At 43.1% G+C, this 22,823-nt stretch overlaps 1 protein-coding gene across 6 annotated transcripts in view; it reads right to left on the reverse strand.

Annotated features, from left to right (window-relative positions):
- AKAP13 (A-kinase anchoring protein 13) overlaps nucleotides 1–22,823 on the reverse strand; it is a 339,157-nt gene that overhangs the window by 28,309 nt on the left and 288,025 nt on the right. For all 6 annotated transcript variants that reach the window (XM_034783693.1, XM_034783692.1, XM_034783688.1 and 3 more), the window contains 7 exons: nucleotides 17,744–17,915; nucleotides 9,281–9,348; nucleotides 6,692–6,758; nucleotides 5,151–5,286; nucleotides 4,107–4,219; nucleotides 2,615–2,761; nucleotides 792–1,042 (listed from right to left, as the gene is read on the reverse strand). In XM_034783693.1, the coding sequence (XP_034639584.1) occupies nucleotides 792–1,042; nucleotides 2,615–2,761; nucleotides 4,107–4,219; nucleotides 5,151–5,286; nucleotides 6,692–6,758; nucleotides 9,281–9,348; nucleotides 17,744–17,915 (954 nt within the window). The remainder of the gene's footprint in view (nucleotides 1–791; nucleotides 1,043–2,614; nucleotides 2,762–4,106; nucleotides 4,220–5,150; nucleotides 5,287–6,691; nucleotides 6,759–9,280; nucleotides 9,349–17,743; nucleotides 17,916–22,823) is intronic.

Consider the following 22,823-nt stretch of genomic DNA (forward strand, 5'->3'; position numbering starts at 1 on the left):
CGCAGCCTGAGCCCCACAAGCCAGAGTCGGCTGGCACGGGCCAGACACGGGTTTTTCTTTGCTGGGTAGACATACCCGCAGAGGTGATGCGACTCACTTTAGGCCACCAATAAGACAGCATAAGGGCAGGTCTATACTACAGAACTACTTCAGTATAAATAACTACACCTCTACCCCGATATAACACGACCCGATTGGCCTGCTAAACCCAGGGCTGAGAGTTCAATCCTTGACGGGGACACTTAGGGATCTGGGGCAAAAATCTGCCTGGGGATTGGTCCTGCTTTGAGCAGGGGGTTGGACTAGATGACCTCCTGAGGTCCCTTCCAACCCTGATATTCTATGATATAACAAAAATTTGGATATAACACAGTAAAGCAGCGCTCCTGCGCACTCTGGTAGATCAAAGCAAGTTTGATATAACACGGTTTCACCTATAACACTAAGATTTTTTGGCTCCCGAGGACAGCGTTATATCGGGGTAGAGGTGTATGTCGCTCAGGGGTGTGAAAAATCCGTACCGACCTAAGCACTGGTGTAGTCAATGCTCCGTCAATGGGAGGGCGTCTCCGACTGATGTAGCTACCGCCTCTTGCTCAGGTGGATTAACTACACTGACAGCAGAGAGCTCTCCCGTCAGTGTAGAGCACCTCATTAAAGCGCTAAAGCACAGCAGCTGCACCAACGCAGCCTTTTAAGTGTGGACCTGCCCTAAGAGAGAGAATTGTAATTCAGGAGTTCCTGGCTTGCAGTCTTGTGCTTAGAGCATGCAGGGGTGTCTCACCACTCACCTGATTCACCAGGATGTCTCCTATCCTCTTGATAACAAAGTTCTTTTCACTTTTTTCCACCAGGGACTCTTTCTTCCTCTCCAGAATCCGCTGGAAGAACTGGTTGTGGATGTTCAGCAAGTCATCCAGGCAAGGAAAGACCTTTTCCACCATTTGCTGTTCAAACTGCAACTCCTGCATCATCCCCCTGCTGTACACATCACTCATGATCTTCAGAGTGCGGACGTGATGCATCTCTGTCTGCATCAGCTCTGCATGAGACAAGGACAGGTCCAACACAGGAAGCACATGAGTCATTATTACTATCTTCTAGGACAAGGCGCTATATCAACCCAGAGTACTTGGCATTGCTAAGCCAAGGAAAGGCGCTTACCAGATCTAGCTGGTTAGAAGGGCTCACAGAAGCTAACAATGTAATGAAGTGCTATGGGGACATAATTCCCCATTCTGATGTGTGTGTTACTTGCACTAGTATTACTGGGATTTATACATGTGAACTCAGGGGAAAACAGCCTGTAATACATTAAATGCAACACTTTGGGCTTCCCAATACCATTGGTATATACCAGTTTCATTCTTTTCTTGCCTCTTAATAGTTACTAATTAGATTATCAATGTGAAAACATTTTTTCTTTTCAAAATGCATGGTAGGGCATAGCTTGGGGGTGGATCAGCCATCCCCATACTCTATTTATATGAATAAGTGCTCGCTTTCATTACTGCTAGAACACCGGCCCCCAAACTGTGGGACCTGTCCCTCTAGGGAGGGCACGGAGGAACGCTCGGGAGGGGTAGAGCATGAAATGGGGCCTGGGCCAGCCCCATACAGGGGAGGAGGGAGTGCAACCCTACCCTGCTCTGGCCCCAGCTCCCAGCCCTGGCCCCTGGACCGGCTGCAGCTCTGCTCCCAGTCCCAGCCCAGCTACGGCTCTGCTCCCAGCCACAGACCTAGCCCCAGCCTCGGCACCTGGCTCCCAACCGCAGCTGGGGGGTAGGGCAAAGGGCAAGGGGGTAGGGTGACCAGATGTCCTGATTTTATAGGGATAGTCCTGATTTTTGGGTCTTTTTCTTACATAGGCTCCCATTACCCCCCACCCCCTGTCCCGATTTTTCACATTTGCTGTCTGGTCACCCTACAAGGGGGGCGGGGGGGAGGTAAAAAGTTTGGGGACCGTTATGCTGGAATTTGAACACTGCAGAAGGACAGATGATAATAGCAAAACACCATGTTGCTCCTCTCAATATAGTTATTTTTCTAACAATAGCAAAAGAGGACTCTTATATCAAGGGGGAGAAGATGCTAATACAAGTAATTGACTGCTCTGTACTCATGGGTAACTGTGTATAAAGGTCATCACCAGACAAACCAGAGTTGCAATTTGTTTGGATGGTTCAAGGTAAGTGAAATCCAGAATTCCAAAGCTTACTAAGATGGCATTGGAGGTCTTTATTTCCAGTAAACACCAAGAATGAAATTCTGGCCCCAGTGAAGTCAATGGCAAACTCCCTTTGACTTAAAGGGGAGAGGGATAGCTCAGTGGTTTGAGCGTTGGCCTGCTAAAGCCAGGGTTGTGAGTTCAATCCTTGAGGGGGCCACTTGGGGATCTGGGGCAAAATCAGTACTTGGTCCTGCTAGTGAAGGCAGGGGGCTGGACTCGATGACCTTTCAAGGTCCCTCCCAGTTCTAGGAGATGGGATATCTCCATTAATTAATTAAAGTTTCCAAATTAGTCACAAACTAAAAAATATGAACAGACCATCCAAACCTAGAGGTTTCTATGAACTAAATTGGATCACTTCTCTTTAACCAATAAACATCTCACCATATATGACATCTTGCCGTTTGACGATATCTTTCTTTTGCTGCCGCAAAAACTTGCTGTCAACTACTTGACTCCAGGATTCTGCCTCCAGCTGCTTGGAGTCCATCTCAAAGTCCCCCATGAGCTGTCCTTCATTCATGTCTGCACCTGCATAAAAGCAGCATAAACAGATATCTGGTCCCATTTGAAAGTCCCATTGCCTAGTCTACAGATTTAGGCTTTGTTCTGAATGCCACAAACATCATATACACTCTCCTTTACTGACATGGAAACAATTATGTCAAATTTTACTGGGTAAGTACGAAACAACGCAAACTACTTTTACAGGTTACTTGCTAAAGTCCACAATTATCATGTATACTGAACTCTGGTTTACAAGACAAGCAAGAACCAGTTATCTACCATGTAATTACATGGTAATTAATATGCAATTTACCCTCCTTTGTTTACTTCAGTAAATTAACAGAACTGTTAAGGAGTGCGTTGTGAAATCTGTATTTTCAAGCTTAGAAAGCAATAATTGATGTGCCCGGAACTGAAGATTATGTACATTTTAGAAATAAATTGTTCATTTGTTGCCTGGACACAACATGTGAGAATTCCTGGCAATTGGGAAATTTCTCTGTCATCATGTCCTCTGTTCAGTTCCTAATGCAGGGATCGGCAACGTTTGGCACGCGGCTCGCCAGGTAAGCACACGGTTCGCCGTCCCGGGCCAATGGGGGCTGCAAGAAGCCGCGGACAGCACATCGCTCGCCTGCGCCGCTTCTCGATGCCCCCATTGGCCTGGGACGACTAATCGTGGCCAGTGGGGGCCGCAATCGGCCGAACCTGCCGCGTCAGCAGGTAAATAAAACTGGCCCGGCCCGCCAGGGTGCTTACCCTGGCGAGCCGCGTGCCAAACGTTGCCGACCCCTGTCCTAATGAATTAAAACCATATTGTACTTTTCAGGCCAGCGTCGGCTAAGATATAAAACATTTAAGGACTAGTTATACCTTAGAGCACTCCTTGCTTAAAAAATAACTTCGTTTTTTGGTTTGATGTACATTGGATTCGTAAATTTAACTGAAAAAAAATTAAAATATATTTTGAACCTGCCAATATGAAAAAAGTAAAATATATTGGGATATGCAGATGTACAAATAGATTGGAAGAACAGACAAAGCATGAAAGATGGGGAAGAAGGTGTACCTCTGACCTATAAACACCGCCCACATAACTCAAATGTAAATAAAATGCTTTATATATTTTCCCCCCACTCAGAATATGCTAAAATGCTCTAGCCTATAAAGAAATTACTATATGGGGCCTTGCTTTTTTGTCTTTCTTTATACTTTCTCTTATGTAAATAAGCTTCAATCTTCCAGCAAAGAAAACAAATCTGATATCAAAACACTTTTAAAGGATTTAGTATTTCTAAAAATCAATGTTGAGACCATCCATTTGCTGGGGATGCATCTGTGTTTGTACAAATACACTGGGATCTCTTACCCTCATCAGTTAGCGACTCCGTGGATTCATTCACTCGGCTGATTTTATGTAAGGAGTCTGTTGACTGTGACAGGAATTTCCAAGTCTGTATCATGCTTTCATCATTACCAACTCTGCAGAAAAAAGGAAATGCAGAACCCCATTCAGGACCCCAAAACTTAAAATCAATCACTTTTTAAAGTACATAAAACAAATATAATTTTAAATAAAACTGAAAGCTGCACTAAATGTTGCCGATTATGCACAGGTATATGTGTTGTGTGCGCATGTATTTATATACTTTATATACAGTGCTAATAACTACAAATTAGGGCTCAACGAACTGGATCATCTACATTTCTAACTGAAATAATCATTTCCCTAAAACCTGAAGTGAATATTTGAGGTCTGAAAGAGTTTGGTAAACTTAATTTAATTACTTTTCATTTTTGTATTGCCATTCCAATGCCTTATTTTCAAGGTACTGTTTTTCCAGCTCAGCGAATGCTGAGGAATATTGGAAATCTCTCAAGGGTCTGTACATGCAAAGTTCTAGCTGAATGAAATTCATATAACATTTGGATAAGCAGTTAATCTTGTGGATGTTTTTCTAAACCGAGCCTTTTGATAATTTTCCCCTTCACAGCTCTGCAAACACACATCCAACAGGGTTTTCTAAAATCACTGGTGATAGAGAAAATGGAAGAGAGAATTAATGATCACGGAAACTCTTTATGTATAGCAGCACTCCACGTGTGTATGTAATTATTTTATACATAAAGACAAAACGCATGATGATGTGTGATGGTATGGAGCTTTTACCAGCTTGAGTTCTGAATGGCTGCATTACATGCAAACTGTTGAAAATTTTAATTCCCAACACACAGGAAATTTGAAGTTATAGTTTCCACAGCAACTGCATCTTGACCCTTTCCTCAGACAGTATATAGTATTTGTCTTTCTGCATATGTGGTGATAGAATATATGTGAGACACACCCATAAATGTATTCCTAATGAAATGTGGGGAATAATGTAGGTTGCTTACTGTACACACACAGGCTTACCCTGCAATGTTCTGTATTGAGACGCTTTTTGAAAGTGTTGTGGTCTGCTGTGATCTCCTGTTATTGAATATTGAGGTTACTGTGTTTTCATCAGGGGCAAGTATTGCAGACCGAGGGCGCTCCTTAGGTTGTGAGGCTAGAAGAGAAATGCCAAATATCTGATAAGAAACACCATCCAAACTCCTTGCTAAACTCATTATGACGACTCGACCAAGCAAGATTCTAACAATCCACTTCCTCTTTGCTTAGAAATAATCAGGGGCAGATCTTCAGCTGGTATCAATTGTTATAGCTCCATTGAAATCTAGCCTCATTCTCTGTCTTTACTGGTTTGTTAACACAGGGCCCATTCCTGAAATCCCTGCTCAGGACATAATTTTCATGCACTTGAGTAGTTCTGCCGGAGTAAGACTTCAGAAGTAGTCCCCAGGTAAGTCTGGAGCCCACACTGAACAACGTAATTTATATTTGTTTGACCTATCTGGGCAGTTCCAAACTCTTAAGAGACAATATTCTTATGTATAAATAACTTCTACAGCAATATAGGAAAAAATGAACAAGGTAAATGATCATCAATGGTTCGCTTGTGTTCCTGTGCAGGGAAGTGGTGAGCAGAGCACCAGACGGAACACTGGGCTTTCCTAGTGGGGGAAGGAAAGACCTTTGACCTCTCACTGTACTGCCTGCTGGAAGAGAGGGTTGGGTGGAATACTCTCATGGGAAGGTGAACAGAACTTTATTACAAAATGACTGAAACAGTCACTTACAGCAACTCGTCTTGGTGCTCTTATCACCTCCTTCGAGCTCTTCCAACCCTCGATTTGCCCTGACCCCTCTTAGGGCTGAGTTTCTGACTATCCATCAGTTCACACAATGCAGAGAGAAAGACCCTCCAGTTATGTAGAAGGGCTTGGTCATCTCTCCACATCATCACTAGCCCCTGCATCTCACTCCCTCTTTTTCCTTTCCCTGGTCGGCCTTCCTGTTTCCCACAGTGGTGCTGCTGGTCCATCTGACAAGAGCTACTTACTGAAATGGCCCAGTTTGGCCTTCCCCATTGAACAATACAGTCAGTTCAATATTGTTTTAAACATTCTCCCAGTTTATGAATAACCCAGGTAACACCTCTGATGTCTTCTTTCCAGCTGAGAGTTCACTCCCTCCAGGAGAATTCTCAGCTGGCCAGCTACAGCCAAATTCTAGCTCCATTGATTGTGTAACCAACAGAAAAGAACTAGATCACTAAAAATACTGTCTCCAATACGGAAAACATGGCCTCTTTCTTCCATAGCTTGTATCTGCATAAGCTTATATGGGTACCACAGAACTGGGCCAACCATTTGCACAACATGAGCAATCCTAAACATTGCTTATCACACAGGATATAATCACTTTATTTCTGCAACCTAAAATGTTTTCTCTTTCATCTTACTGAAATGGATAACAGTTGAACACAATGGTAAAAGATTATACCGAATACAATGAAAAATAGGAACTTTTAGGGAGCTACACCAGAAAAGAGGGAAGGGAAGGCTTCTTACTCTTGTTTCTCATAATTACTGTGGGTAACGAAGAGGTATCGTGTGCCTGAAGCATCCCTTTTTGTATCTGAAAGAAAAAGAGAGAGGTTTAATTTTTCCCGCCCAACATGAATAAAGGGCTGTGTATATCCACAGACACCTTATTTTAATCACGCAGTAACACCATTCCGAGTTCCCTCAGAAGAGCTTAGATCCCAGATACAGTGCCCTGGGTATCTACAAGCAGCATCATCTCCAGCATGGTGATACAGTCCAAGCCATCACAAGGTATGCAATCAAATATGGAGAAATATTTGCAATAAGAAGTAAAATAGGGAGACAATAATCCTGATATAGTTCTAATATTGCTAGATAGCTAAGCATATTAAAGCCAAAAGGCTCACTGAGGGAACAGTATACATAATTGTAGTGGCTAGCTGTTAAATGTAGCAATGTGCTCAGCATGGTGAACACAGTCCTTGCCTCAAACAGCTTATGATTTAAAGACAGGAGCGAAAGCCTCCAACAGGAAGAGCATGGTGGCTTGGCGAACCAGGATGAGAAGGGGGCTCCCCGCACATGGGACAACCATGAATTCCAATCAGAGGCGCTCATCTATATTAACATACAAATACTGCCTTGAAAGAATATTAAAGTTGCGAAGTCTAGCACTTAAAAGTTAAAAAAATGCCAAAATTAAGGTTGCCCATGTGACCTTAATTTGGCTCCATGGTGCACATGCATTATGTTGTAATCTAGTTACAGGAGCAGATGCTATTTTTTCTATAGGATCCATGCCTCATTCAGTGCACAGGATGGATGGTGCTCACAGACTGGGGAGCTAGTGTATATTTCATTGCAACCTCATCCCAATCTCCCTGCTCACCGTACCCACCGCACCCAGGCCCAGCTCCTCTCCCTGCTGCCAGGGGAGTGTGGAGGGTGCAGAAGAGAGTATCTTCCTGCTCTGGGTTCCTGTGCCCACGGCCACAGCAGCCCCTGGTACCGGGAGGAGCAATAGCAGGGGAAATCCAGTGCAGCCCTGGGCTGCAGCATGCTCAGTTGCTCGGTGGGGATGGTACATACTCACTCCGGTCACATGGAGATGCACAGGAGAAGAGGCGCTCCATTAACGAACGGCTATAGTATCTGTTTTATCCTCATTGATCAATGCGTGGCTCCACGCTGTGATTACTGCACGCTATTCAAACCCTACTCTGTATAGAGAAGCATTAATCTCCTGATGGCCTTTTCAATGTAGCACCTGAGTGTTTCACAAATGTTAATTCGTTGATCTTCACACACCCCATGAGGTAAGGTATTGTTACTCCCAGTAGAGTAGTCAAGGGTAAATATGGGCAAACTCTTCTGATTTGGGGAATATGGAGTGTAGGTTAGAGTAGTTTACTCAATTCTTCTTCTTTTTTACCATTTTACTGATGGGAAACTAAGGCACGGAAGCAGTAATGTCAAAGTGTCCATTAATTGTGGGTGTCTGATTTGAGATGCCCGTAGCCTGATTCTTCGGAGAACACAGCACTATATCTCTTCAGAACAGAGCTCTCACTGACTTCAGTTGTACTTCTGCAAATCAGACCTCAAGACCTCAAGTTAGGCACCAAGAAAGGGAAGGACACAGGGGTCATGTTAGAAAAGTTTGGTTTAAGTGACTTGTCTAGCATCACAAAGGAACTCTGTGGCAGAGGCAGGGTGGCATATGAATGACTAAACAACAAGACTATCCTTCTTCTTCCTGCAATCCACAGCCTCATTCACTACACACCTTCCAAGTTCTACAACAAATGAGGCAGGAGTCCTACCTACAGCTGCCACACTAACTACACAAGTTTGATTCATTTCCTGAGCACTGTAGTCTCTGCACTGAATGAAGCAGGGGTCCTGTGGATCATGTAAAGACTGTATCATTATGCGTTTGCAGAGGGCAAACCTTAATTCTGGTATTTACTAACTTTTGACTGCTTGACTTTTCAACCATAATGTTCTCATACAGTAGGCTTTTTTTGTATGTAATATCCTAGTGTTTTTTTTTTAATCACACCTAGAAAACAAATTCTATATTGTGGAACCATATTGACTATATATATTATATATATAAATATAAAATCAGCAGCACTGCTGGAGTCTTTAGATCCACAGCACAGACCTGTCACTTAGGCTCACATGGTAACTGACAGCAGTAGTAGGTTGGCATCCTTTATATGGGACAGTCACTAGAGGGAGATGAGCAACCTCCTTCCCCTCCCCCGTGCTCAGCTCCATGTCCCAGTCCTTGTTTCCCCCTTCCTCCACCACTTGTCCCCATCCCTGCCTTCCCCTGGCTCTAAACAAACAGAGCTGCATTTTACAAAACTTAGAATATGATTTTTTCCTATTCACATCAGGCAAGGGAAGCAGAATTAATCTACAAAATTTGGGCGAGTATCGTACATTTCAGGAGAGTTTAGGAAAATGATCCCCCATAACATGGGATTCTGACATTATGCCCAGCAGATTGGAAATTCCATTCCTGCACATGTTGCAAAAGATGTCTGTATGCTAAAACACTTCAAAATAAATGTCATGTTCGGCAGACGACATGAAACCTCTCACCTTCATTTTGACTTTTGCACAGGATGCGAGACTCTCCTTACAGCCTTTGTGAACAATTGCATTGCAGTCTGTAAAGTGAGAAAACACACACACACAAAGTCAGGTCAGAAGAAGTTTGCCTTTTGATTTCCTCTTACATTTCTATGCGAGACCGTGGGGTAATTAGGGATTTTCACTTCCACTCAAACTAGAAGAGCAGCTCTAGATATTGCCAAATGTGCTGCCTTCCATGATAATTAGGCCATATAATGATTATTAACAAGATTTCCCCACAGATTTCAATTGATTGGGAGTTCTGCTTAAAAATCAATGGCATACTATGCCTCAAATTACACAAAGATGCTTGTTATTCTTTAGATGAAAAATAAGGGGGTGAACAGGAGCCACTGAACAACTAGGGACATGATTGAAGATTTATAACTTCACAGGCAGGCAGAAGTAGGGGTTGATTATAACAGCAAAAGATTCTCCTTAAACACAAATATCTTCTTAATTAGAGCAAGAATGACAGGAAAACAGATGCAGGAAAGGAACAGGGAAAAAATATATTGCACAAGTGTGAAAGGATCACTCCTTTATATTTATATCTTCCATCACTCTGCAGAGACGCCAAAGAAGGTAACAGGAATGAGAGTCGGGATACTGGATTTGAGATTTAGACTCTTGTCCAGCTAGACTGAACTCATCAGTTTATTTCATATAGGCCACTGATACGTTCCAAGGGTAACAACTCTCAACTCACTACTTAATACCAACTTGGCTTGCACATGACCCAGCGACCTGGAGGTGAAAAAGCTCCACATTCCAGTCCTAATTCCCTGAGTCAGCCAGTCATTCAGTGCATCAGATTTTGTCCTAATCATCCTGGAGATAAACTGTCCATTAAGGCTGGGCTCTACAAAAGGGGGCGCAGGGAGTTCCAGGTCCATCACACACTGATTTATAATGGGATTTTGGTTACTAACTCCTTGAAAATCCCCAGCCTAAAAACATTCATATGAAATTCAATATAAACTAGATCCAGCAAATATACCTGGTCATTTTTGTCTATTCAGGGAAATCCATTTTAAATATTTAGTTTGCAAAATATATTTAAAAGGCTTCTAATAAAGTCAAAAATAGCAAGACCCCTGAACGGACAAACAAAAATCCGCAAATCATCATTAAATTCACAGATATGTGTCTGCTAAATGAAAGGATGTGCATGAATGTTGAATGCGTCTCTGAGAGCGGTAATGGGCGTTACGGTTTACGCTCTTTTGTTAACTTCCCACAATTTCCTGTACATATGAAAGAGAAAGACAAAAATGTTTTTATACAGCATGGCAGGTTAAGACTATCATAGCTCGGATCAAGGGAAAAAATGCAACGGACCTAGAAAACTTTCTGTCTTTTTCTTGCCTCAGAAACTCTTTCCTTCCTGTTTGATACAACACCCCATTTTCCTTGCTCATGGTTGTAGTAACATATCCTATGATCCTCACAGCCACTGGAGAACTGGTCAAGAATCCCTAATCTTGCTGCTCAGTGATGCTCTTGAATTGAGTGAAGTGATGCCCCTGGGGGAGTTGAGACTTGCCCTGGCCTGACCCAGGCTGTAAGCATTGCCATCACAGCAATCCCGCTAGGCTACCAGGATATGCAAAGTCAGAACTCGTCTGAGGTTGAACACACGTAAGGTTTCCTGTACATACTCTAGTTAGGAGGTTGGGAAGTCTCTTACAAAGCTAGTGCCACTTCTGTTTTATATACTGTCTAGTGAGAAAATGCTTTTACAATGAGTTGCCATCGCCTTAGTCCAGCGGTGGGCAAACTTTTTGGCCCGAGGGCCACATCGGGGTTGCAAAACTGTATGGAGGGCCGAGTAGGGAAGGCTATGCCTCCCCAAACAGCCTGGTCCCCGCCCGTCCCCCTCAGAACTCCCAACCCATCTAACCCCCCCTGCTCCTTGTCCCCTGACTGCCCCCTCCTGACCCTAACCGCTCCCCTGGGACCCCACCCCCATGTAACCCCCCCTGTTCCCTGTCCCCTGACTGCTCCAACCCCATCTACACCCCCGCCCCCTGACAGGCCCCCCAGGACTCCCACGCTTATCCAACCCCCCTGTTCCCCATCCCCTGACTGCCCCCCCTGAACCTTGGCTCCATCCAACCCCCTCGCTCCCTGTCCTCTGACTGCCCCCCGAGACCCTCTGCCGCTTATCCAACCCCCCCGCCCTGGCCCCCTTACCATGCCGCTCAGAGCAGCATGTCTGGCAGCCGTGCCACTCGGCCGGAGCCTGCCACGCTGTTCCAGAGCATTGCCCGTGCGGTGGCATGGCTGCGGGGGAGGGGAGACAGCAGGGGAGGGGCCAGGGGGCTAGCCTCCCCAGCCGGGAGCTCAGGGCGGGGAAGGACGATCCAGCCCGTAGTTTGCCCACTTCTGCCTTAGTGGCTAGCATGTCTCCATGACTGACAAAGCAGGAGAGACCCAAGTAAGTAAAAAGCTAGAAATATTATAGTCCAATTATTTGAGTTAAAAGTACTAATAGCCCCACCCCACTTTAGGTAATCCCCTTGGCCCCTCCATCTCACAAATGTATACATCTCACAAATGAAGCGCTTAGAAAAGTTACAACAACAAAAACCTCTTATGAGAGGGAAGAATCTCTAAATCTGATTCCCTTGGCATTTCTGAAGGTGGGGCAAGATTGGATTCCCTTGAGTCAAACCTGTCCCTCCAATTCTGATTCTGGGCCTAGCTCCGATGGAGCTAAAAATCTCTCAAAAACAGATAATACTGTGATTTTCCCACCACATATGATGGCAGAAAAGTCTCAAGAATTCTCAAATGATTAGATTTCTAATAAGATAATAATAAGCATAAGATTTCTGCTGTCCTGGAACAGACATCCTGTCAGAACAGCTTGTGAGATTTCAGTGCCGTCAAATTCAAACTCAAGTCCTGATTTGGCCTTGAACCTGTATTTCAAACCCTAGCCTAAACCAAATCCAGACTCAAATGTCACTTCCTCAGCTGATCTCTACAATAAAAACCCAACCACTTAGGACAAGATAGGAGCTGGGAGCTGGCCAAGCAGCAGTTATTAATTCACTTTAACTGGTGCAAAAGTCACTGGATGCTTTTATATGGAAATTCTAGACCAGCAACAAGTTTCAGCCATGCAGAGAGATTCTTCATCTCCCCTCACCCCCCAATTACAAAACCATTAATAATTACAGAAGGGAAAATTTCTGCTTTGCCCAAGCTGGTATTTTACATTAAAAAAAGAAATGAAAGGGGAAAAAAAGGCCAGACTTATTCAAAAATTGACCTTTAGAAACATCTATAATGTCTCCATTTTTTTTTTTTTTTAAGAAAAATTTAATTTTTTCCAATATGTTTGGAGCAGTCAGCTGGAAAAATAATCTGAATAGTTCACAGGTACATTGGCTTACAGTAGGCCAAAGCTCTGTAGATGTTTTTTAAAAGTCTACTCTCTTAAGAACTACCACAGTAAATACTGGCCATTAGTGCAGAAAAGTAGTGGAATGTGAAGCAAGGAGTGCTATATGAACAATAGACCTCTGGACCATTGCTGTTGAATATTAGACATTTTAAAAGGGAGTCAGCAGACTATCATCATCACAATCAGGAATTGGTTTAATTTGTGAGACATGGGAACTGGCTGGTGTCCTCTGATACAACGCAGGCTGGAATACATGCGTGGCAATCATCCCCAACTGAAATATGAATCTAGTATTCCTTCTGTGCAGAAACCAAAGGGCTCCATTAACAGAAGAGGAACAAAACGATGGAGGAAAGCCACAAAAAACAGCCAAATGATCCTAGTAAAAATTCAGACAGCAACAGTTTTACACAGAATAAATGGAAGTGAAAATATGTGACATAATCAAGAAGTTGAAGCTCTGCTTTATGTGCAAAACTCAACACAACTTTAACTATAAACTTGCTACTGGCACCTCCATAATGACAACTTGCTTTTGATTTCACAAAAACACACTTTGCCGCTTGGCTTGAAAGTTTCACACACTGATGTGCTGCATCCCATTTCCCAAAACAATACACTTCCTCTCTTTGGAAAGAGTTGTGCAAGTTGCAAAATGAAGCAAACCAACAAGGCCCCTGAAACCCGTGTGTCTTTAATCTGACACAACAATCCCTGAAAGAATATTTGATTCTTAGGCTTCATCTGGCCTCCTGAATATTCCATGTGTTCTATAGCGAGCTAACGTACACTGTACGTTACTTTAATTTTGACAGAAGCTGTTGGCTACACCTACACTACACATTACCAGTGGCGGCATGTTATGTATATGTAGCTACACAGGCTGCATCCACACTGTGGGGTGTAACTACACACGTCAGTGAAAGGTTTTGGTGGGGAGAGGCAGTGGGGACGGGTGAGCCCTTGCCAGAGTCTTTCCGCGTGCAAGGGGAATGCTCCTGCCGTGGGGAGCTGGTGGAGTCTTTCCCCCCTGCCAGAGCCTTTCCCATTCTGTAGTAGGAAGCTACCCAAGCTTTTCTCCACTACCACTGCCGCCAGAGCCTTCCCTTGCTGAGGGAATCTATTCCTGCGGCAGGGAAGGCACCAGAAGTGGGACACTGCTCTTTTTTAGCAGTGTAGACAAGGAGGCATGAGGTTGGCGGGTAGAGAGCATATAGAGTACATATTTGCATACATACCCACACCCTTCAGACATGTCTTTACTTGCCTATGCCATGCTTTGCCAGCTTTAATGCTATTTATTTATACCTGTGCTTGGGGAGTTATGTGGGATGTACCCCAGATGCTGCCAAAAAAGTGTGCAGTGTAGATGTAGCTTAAGGCTATATCGACAGTATGCTACAGTGCACCGTGTGCCACTGTACAGACTATGGTGGGTGTGAACAGCTGTACGCCCTCTAATGCTGCACTACAACACCCCCGGGCGGATACTGCGGGCATAAATTATAAGTCCTGTTTGACGAGAACTATGTTAACACGAACGAGGAATCTTAGTTCACGCATGCAGCGTCCACACGAGGAAGTAACAACGCAGCACTTTGGCCCACACTGCTATTCGCACCCCATAGTCCAACTTGTTGGGCAGTGCAGACAAGCCCCAAGTCAAGTAGGGCTGGATTACTTACACCCATCGAAGCAAAAAATAAAACCACAATCACACAAAACTTATGCCCAAGCTAAAGCATTCTTTATTCTGGACATCGTACAATGGAGTAGATGACCTTTGCGGTCCCTTCTAACCCTATGGTTATATGACTCTTGGCTAGGACACCAGATGTATATTTAGTCACAATGCTTAGGTGAGAGAGAGTTCACATGTATATATGTAGGAGGAGATTTTGAAAGGCACAAAGAGCAGCTAGATACCCAACTCCCATGACAAATAAATGGATGCTGGGTACCTGATACCCATTTGTATCTTTGAAAATCTTCCCCTTGCTCTCTGCATGCCATGACTGACTGACTGCAGGGAAGCAGCTACTGTCATTGCGTAGCAAAGATGTTTAATACCTTTGTTTGATAGCGATAATCATCTTACTTTTTTGTGAGGACAGGACCCTAGGCAATTTTCATTGTGCGCCACACCCTATGCTGTGTGCATGCATATTCACTTAAAATAAACCTTGCATAGTTTAAACCTGTATACTGAAAGGAAATGCAACACATAAAAGTACATCCAGGACAATGTTAATTTTATAGGCATGGAACATGTATCCCTATCTGCACAGGTCCACAGACAGTCAGGAATTTATTAACAGCTACATTTTGGAGCAATTTTAAGCTCATCAGAATGTAACGAGTTAAATCAGGTAATGTTTTGTATCCTAAATGGATTGGGAGGATTTAAAAAATAAGCACAGGAGGGCAGAGGATGGATTTATGCAAGCATAACTGTTAAAATTTTCCACTTCCTGGCAGGTTAACACGGACCAGTCTTCGTACAATTGTGCTGCTGTCTTTTCTCCTTCAGGAAACTCCAAAGTTGCCTCTGAATCTAGAGATACAACTAGTTATTGTTCCCTTCCCTCCCCCCAACATTTTTAGACGCTGGTCATCTATCGCAGTGGAGTGTCCTTGTGCTGCCTGCCAAATGGGTGAATGCTGCAGTCTGCATCCTCTAGGAGAACAGGCCATTCACAGCTTCCTATTTTGCAGTAGTTTGGGGCCAGAGCCTCTCTCCCAATGGAAAGACAGCACATGCTGAACAGTTCTCAGATCAGCAGCCAAGCACCAGATTGAGAGCCAGTGGACTCTGCTTCCGACCAGGAGAGGTACTTATAAATACTTTGTATTGTTTCTAAACACGAGGATAGAAATGATCACTGATTCAATAGCAAGTGATCAACAGCACAGGGCAGCTTTCTAAATATCCTGCAGTTTTGAACTGTAAACTGAAGGAGTGACTGTTTTGGTCTCTGCTGAACTAAGTCTGACAACCTTACTGAATTCACGTGGTGGATTGTAATGTGAAGAACATTCTACTTAGGGGCTAGAATAGGAACATCAAACGAGTTTAAAGAGAAGCCCATATCTCCCAGTGGCCAATGTGCTGGCGATACTCCATTTAGGTTTGGCACAATTCGATTTTTTTCTAATTTTGACGATTTTTATCAATTTTTAGTTTTAAGATTCCCTCCCCAATTTTTAAGATTTTTTTCTAACTACTTTTATTTTTACAGCTGTAGGGCTGGGCTAAGGGCAGTGCTGGGTGTTGGGCTGGAGAGGTGTCCCTGTGCAACCAAGGGACCCAAAACATTGGGGTGGCAAGGTGCAGGGGATGCTGCGGTCATCACGGTGCAGCAGAAAGAAAACCCCAGCCAGGACTGGAAAAAGGAGGAGGAGGAGGAATGGGTCCCCAGCTGCAGAGACAGCAGGGTCCTCATAGTCCTGGCCAGGGGTATCTACTTTGCCTCCCTACCACACCTTGCGCCTGCAGGGATCATGTGTCATTGGCTCTGAGGCAGCGCAGGAGAGCTTTATTGTCACGGACCCACTCACTCACTCAGAGGGCTTCCTGTAGGCATGCTGTTACCCACAGATTTTTTTCCCTTTGATTTCAGTGTGGCAGCTGAAATTGACATTTACTGACAGTTATCGATTAAAATCGAATGTGGCCAAGCCTAGCTACATTATACCTAGAGAGTGTTGATTACATATTCCACAACACTAATGCATTTATACGTATACGCCTTTCCCTCTAATACTCACCCTATGCATGCATCAATAAATAGCTGTTGTTCAACATTATATTCTACATATCCTTTGAGACTACATTAGTCTAAGCCAGGGGTAGGCAACCTATGGCATGCGTGCCAAAGGCGGCACGCGAGCTGATTTTCAGTGGCACTCATACTGTCCGGGTCCTGGCCATCGGTCCGGGGGCTCTGCATTTTAATTTAATTTTAAATGAAGCTTCTTAAACATTTTAAAAACCTTATTTACTTTACATACAATAGTTGAGTTATATATTATAGACTTATAGAAAGAGTCCTTCTAAAAACGTTAAAATGTATGACTGGCACGCGAAACCTTAAATTAGAGTGAATAAATGAAGACTCAGCACACCACTTCTGAAAGGTTGTTGACCCCTGGTCTAAGCCAACAGCTACTACTAGGCAGAGAATAGATAAACTACCTGTTTTTTGTTTTTGTTTCTGATTTGTACCTGACTCATCAGCAACAAGTGAGCACATCTCAGGGACCTGGAAATTCCCCTTACCAAAAGCACCTGAATGCATGGTAACATGTATCAACGAGTAGGACAACTACTCTTAACCTTTAAAGCACAGGATTTACTCAGGTCTGAAAGCTGTTTAAATAGAACTGCTACAGTCGACTAAGCTTGCACAGAAAAATGGCAGTCCTTTGATCTGAGACACATCATCATCACCATGCACATATGCGAGGGGAAAAGTGTGAGTGTATTCTAATTTCATAATGTTGTGTTACTGCCACTGAGAACTCACTGGAACACTGAATCAGTATTTGCTGGAGCTAAAGCAGGAGGTAGGCTAGCGATAGGATAGAGAGTTTTTTTTTCCCGAAGTTAAAATGGAAAATTAAACAGTCATGATCCAAGCTAGCTTTCCTTATCACCCCCAAAAGCTTTAATAATTTATCTCAGTCCCTAGCACTAGTAATACACCACAGTCCTGATCTGTTACCTCTAAACAGATACAGATGACAATACTGAACAGCATCATACCTGTAAACTGGGCCAAACATCAGCTATGAACTAGATTGAAAATCAGCCTCCATTTCACTTGAGAGTCATATTTGAACCCTTGCTACCTGACGTGAAAGGCTGATGCATTAATCAGATCTGGTTCTCCCTTCTCCCTGATCAGAATTCTCAAACTTGTAGGGGGAATAAAGCAAAAGTTCCATGACCAGCATCCTGATTCTGGCTGACAGGCTTTCCACCAACAGCGGAACACAAAGAAAAAACTACTTACTTGCACAGAGGTGTGAATCTTTGTTGAAAGGTTTCATACAGTGGTAACAGTTGACTGGACCCACGGTAGGGGTTGCACTGAAGAGGTGTCCATTTAACATCTTCTTGTCTTTTTCTTTCTCCTTGGAATCTTTGTCCTTCTCTTTAGTCTTCTCCTTATCTTTCTCTTTTTCCTGCAAAGGGAAAAAGGACCTGTAGAATCTAGTGACAAATCCCTCATGCTATGAGTACATTGATCCACACACACCTTACCAATAGCCATATGTATTCATAGATCTCAGCTAGGGAAGCAAATGCACAGCCTTCGCAGAAAAGGATTAACACTCTAGATTTCCCGTGTCCTCTCTCTATACAGGCATTTTACAAGTACAGCAGCTCAAGAAATTAGGTCTCTTCTCATCAAAGCATCTGTGTTTCTTCCCATCTTTGGCTTTAAACATATGCCCTTGTTCTGATCATCACTAAAACACAATCTCTGCAGCACTTCCAACGGATTGTAGCATAACTAAAATACAGGTTTTGTGTAGGCCAAGCTTTCAATGTGAATTTGAATGTGAAGTTAATTTTTACGGCCAATGTAAAAACTAATTTTTATAAGTGTATTTTAAAGGAGAAAGACGGTCCTTTATTTCGGGGTGGGCTGATAGAATTCTGTTCCTTATTTTCCTCTTCACTAGTTTGAGCTGCCTTCTTCAGTTTCATTCAATCAGCTGTGAATAATCTCCTTGGACAGTGTTTCCCAAACTTGTGACGCCGCTTGTGTAGGGAAAGCCACTGGTGGTCCGGGCCGGTTTGTTTACTTGCCGCGTCCGCAGGTCCGGCCGATTGCGACTCCCACTGGCCGCGGCTCCAAGCCAATGGGAGCTGCTGGAAGCGGCATGGGCCGAGGGACGTACTGGCTGCCGCTTCCAGCAGCTCCCATTGGCCTGGAGCAGCGAACCGCGGCCACTGGGAGCCGCGATCGGCCGAACTCGCGGACATGGCAGGTAAACAAACCGGCCCGGCCCGCCAGGGGCTTTCCTTGCACAAGTGGCGTCCCAAGTTTGGGAAACACGGTCCTTGGAGATATGGATTTTTCACAAACTTTCTATCCATAGCACAGTAGAGTAGGTTGATTTATTGAACTATGGCTAAATGGGACTCCAGGTTACCCAGTACCGGCTTGTTCAGTGTGCTCTGGCTTTCTTAACTGCAGAGACCAGTAAAGGCAGATGATGGCTGCTTTGCAAAGCCTAGGTTCTGAGCTCCCCATGTCTCGACAGCAGGGGAGATAAGGCTGGTCAGATACATAGACTAGCATCAACGCATTATATAAAATCTTAAAGAGGCCATACTGGTTACTCTCAGCTTTGGGAATCCAGAGCACAGCCGCTTTTGGTAAGCTTACTAGCAAAGCCTTCAGGCCCATCCGCTCTGATTTTCAGAAGGGTCCCTCCTCCTTCCCACAAAGAGATTGTTGTATCAGCAAGATTAGCGCTGCTTTAAATATGAGGCTTGAAGTTCCCTCCCAATCTAGAAGCTTAATGGGTGATTCAAAGCAAGTCACAGAAAATGCAAACATTCCCATTTTCACAGCCTGAGTAGCACATGACTAATATTGAGATGATAAAAAAATATAGGAAGTGACAATATGTTGGTTTCCTTCTATGTTTGGAAGTCCTGTTAAATATGGGTCATAACTTACATCAAACACAGGAAATTTTGCTCTCTAGTATGTGGCCTGCATCACTGCCACCTTCATGAGAGTTGCACATGCAAAATACAAATGTGAATAACATTCAACCCTTCAACGAATATATATCTGCACATACACACACAAAGCATTTAACTGCTGATTACACAATGCAACCCCATTATCGTCTCAACGATAATCATTTCTATCGCAATGGATTATTGAGAACATGATGGCTTTTGTAAGAGAAGTCATAATGGAGGCTAAAGTGAAATTATGAAGGTTTTCTGTGGATTTATCTGTTGTTAATGATATGTAACATGCCTAGAGCTAAACATTTTTCCAATAGAGGTCTAAATAAACAAACAAAAGATCCCTCCTGCTGCCCAGCAGCAGGACTGAGGAACAGCAACAAAGCAGTTAATACCAGGACAGTGAATACAAGTTCTGCAGTTCCCATGAGGAAAGCTTTGAGCCTTTGATATCACATGCAAATAATTAGTAAAAAGTTTAACATTTCTGTCTGTCTCTCTATGAATCCAAAGCTGAGTCCATCCCTACACAGCCTTTAAACTAAAGTTGACTATCTCAGTTATCGGCCCCAGAGCCCCTCTCAGCATTACATTCAGAAATGAACAATACTTAGGATGCAGTATTAAATGTGACAATCTTATCTGGCGCAGACAAACCTGAAACTGCCAGCAGTCCCCTAAATCATCTAGACTGGATTAGAACCCTGTGAACTACAGGTGAAAGGCTCCATGTCCCATTCACAATCTGCTGAACTGTGCAAATCCAGCAGAGTTCACTTTGGAAGGGGCTCAGGACTTATACCCTGTAAGGATGGTAGCAAATCAAGACCAAAAAGTTTGCTTGAATGTCAGACTCTAAGGAACTCAGACCTCCGAGGGAAGGATCTTACTCTCACCCAGACCCTATGCCTCTGTGAACACTTAAACACTCCTAGCAATGCTAAAAGAGATTAACTTTATAACTTCCCAGGGAGTGCAGCTGGTATTTAAAGACAGGTTTTTGCAATTTGGTAATTTTGGGGTCTGGGACATTAACCGTTCTTTATGGTTTTATAAAGAAAGAAAAAACGTTTAAAAAAAACTAGATGATTTCAGTTAGACACAGGAAATACTGCACCACCTTTAGTAAGGAAAAAGCCAACTTTCATATGGTGGGTTAATAACCCATCACAAAGCATTACCTTAAAATTAAATGTTCTTTCTGCACTACCCATTACTGAAGCTTCCTTCAAATAAGAGCATGAAAATAGAAACACTTTTCTTCCATAAAAAAAAACCCACCAGCACTGTTGAACCAACCAGTTCACTGGGTAGCATACTTAAACATCAGATTTCAGCGTGAAATAACGGTTAAGTTCTTACCTCCCAATGCGTCATTCCTACTAGTCTCACTGTTATTCCAGGTATTTCACTAAATCTACACCGTTTTACCGACATGCTTTCCCAGGGACAGGAGCGCTGTTCTCTATGTGTATTAGTCCATAGTGACAGCACACTGGTCTGCTCAGTCTGCCACCACAGACTATTGGGAGAGGAAGTAAGATTGCTTGGGCAAGGGAGGGAGGGAGGTCTGTTTGCTACTGACTTCCTTAAAGATGATCTTAACTATTTTGCGGCTGCTTGTATCACATTTTCCCCTAGCTAGACCTGTTTACAAAAATCAGAGGGGCAGTGACGAGAAGAAATGAATTTTAAAAGGAAAGTGGCACTTAAATTGGCTCCAGAACTTTAAAAGAGATTTAATAAAACAACCCCTCTATGATACTTGGGGCATTTATCAGAAGAAAATTTTATTGTTAGAAATAGATGCACATTTAGTGTACCTCACCAGTATTTAGTACTTTTGCAGTACTCTGTTTATCAAAACACTTCTCATGAAGATGGCTAGAGAGGTTGCTTTTGTAGATCTCATTCACAGATGTTTACAATCTCACAGTTCTTTGAAATGCTATTTTGAAAAGCTGGTGGTGTTTAAAACTCCCTGGATGCAGACACCTACTCTAACTGCACAAGTGAATGACAGGAGAAATTACTTAGCCTGCTTTTCTTAATTGGATTCCATATTTGCTGTCATTCCCCAGAAATTCATTTTGAAAACGGAAGAAACTCTGAATATTTTTCTGACTAAGAGCAATATCACACAGTAAAGATCATGTGTATATGAACCATTTTATGCAATTAAGTTGAATGGAGTTTCACCAATGTAAAACTGAAGTAACATGATGATGCACACTAGACACACTGGTAAAATTACCCACTTATCTATTTCCCCCTTCATTTTTAATTTCCCTTGTGCCTATATGTCTCCTTTTGCATTGTTGTTAACATAATTTTTTAAAAATATATATTGGTCATGGTCTTCATCAGAAAGTTTATTTTACAACTGATCTTAGAAAACTGCATTATCTAAAACCAAGTTCTGAGCAGAGCAAAATCTGTTAGGAGCAACTGTATGTTTATGCCTCTTGCTCTACTAGAAACAGTTAGAAGAAACAACCAAATCTTCCTGTTCTACTTCCTCTTTCAAGGGTTGTTTTTTGTCTTTCATGTTTTAATCTAAAAAACTCTTCTTCTCTCTGATGATCCAGTCCTCCGAGGAACGTGAACCTGTATTTTTCAGACTTACTGTATAAAATTGCAGTAATTAACACAAAAATATTCCGAAGCAAGAAGAAAAAAAAAAAAGTGTTTGACTTGGATATCACTCTGCATTGCCAATTAGTAAAGAGTCAAAGCTGCTAGCTGTTGCGAGCTTTTAAAAAGCAAATTGTGTTTACTATCTTGGAGGGACTCTTATTTTATCAGAAAGTTTTAAAGTAGCCAAAAGCGCCAGAGTGTGGCAGTCTCTGTGGCGCGTGGTTTAATAGACAAAGGTACAGGAAGTATCGCAATGTGCATTCTCCACGTACTGTCTTATCCCTCATCCTAACAGAATCTTTCTCTATATACAACTGTGATCTACTATGAACTCCCAGTTCTTGCCTTATGGCAAGGACTGTCAGCAAATCCCCCAACTGTACATATTCCACAAATTCTCACGAGTGGTTTGTATGAAGGGTTCTATATAAATACATTCTCTCATATTGAACTTTGCATTGGAGAACGGGGACAGCTGTCATATTCTTTTGAACTTGTCATAATCGGATGCAGCTCTGGGGTTGTCAATGACCACAGCATGCATCCTGTAGAGATAGATCAACAAAAGGGAACTGATCTCCCTTGTGTAAGGGCTTAAAGATGTCACAATCTCTAGATGATGCACCAGAGATGACGCCACTATTGTACATTTATTGTATTACCACACAAAGGCCTACGTTAAAAGAATGTTAAGTTTGGAAAGTCAAGCACCAGTGGGCCGGGCCGGTTTGTTTACCTGC

The sequence above is a fragment of the Trachemys scripta genome, chromosome 10 (genome assembly GCF_013100865.1).
Source record: "Trachemys scripta elegans isolate TJP31775 chromosome 10, CAS_Tse_1.0, whole genome shotgun sequence".
In the NCBI taxonomy this organism is placed as follows: Eukaryota; Metazoa; Chordata; order Testudines; family Emydidae; genus Trachemys; species Trachemys scripta.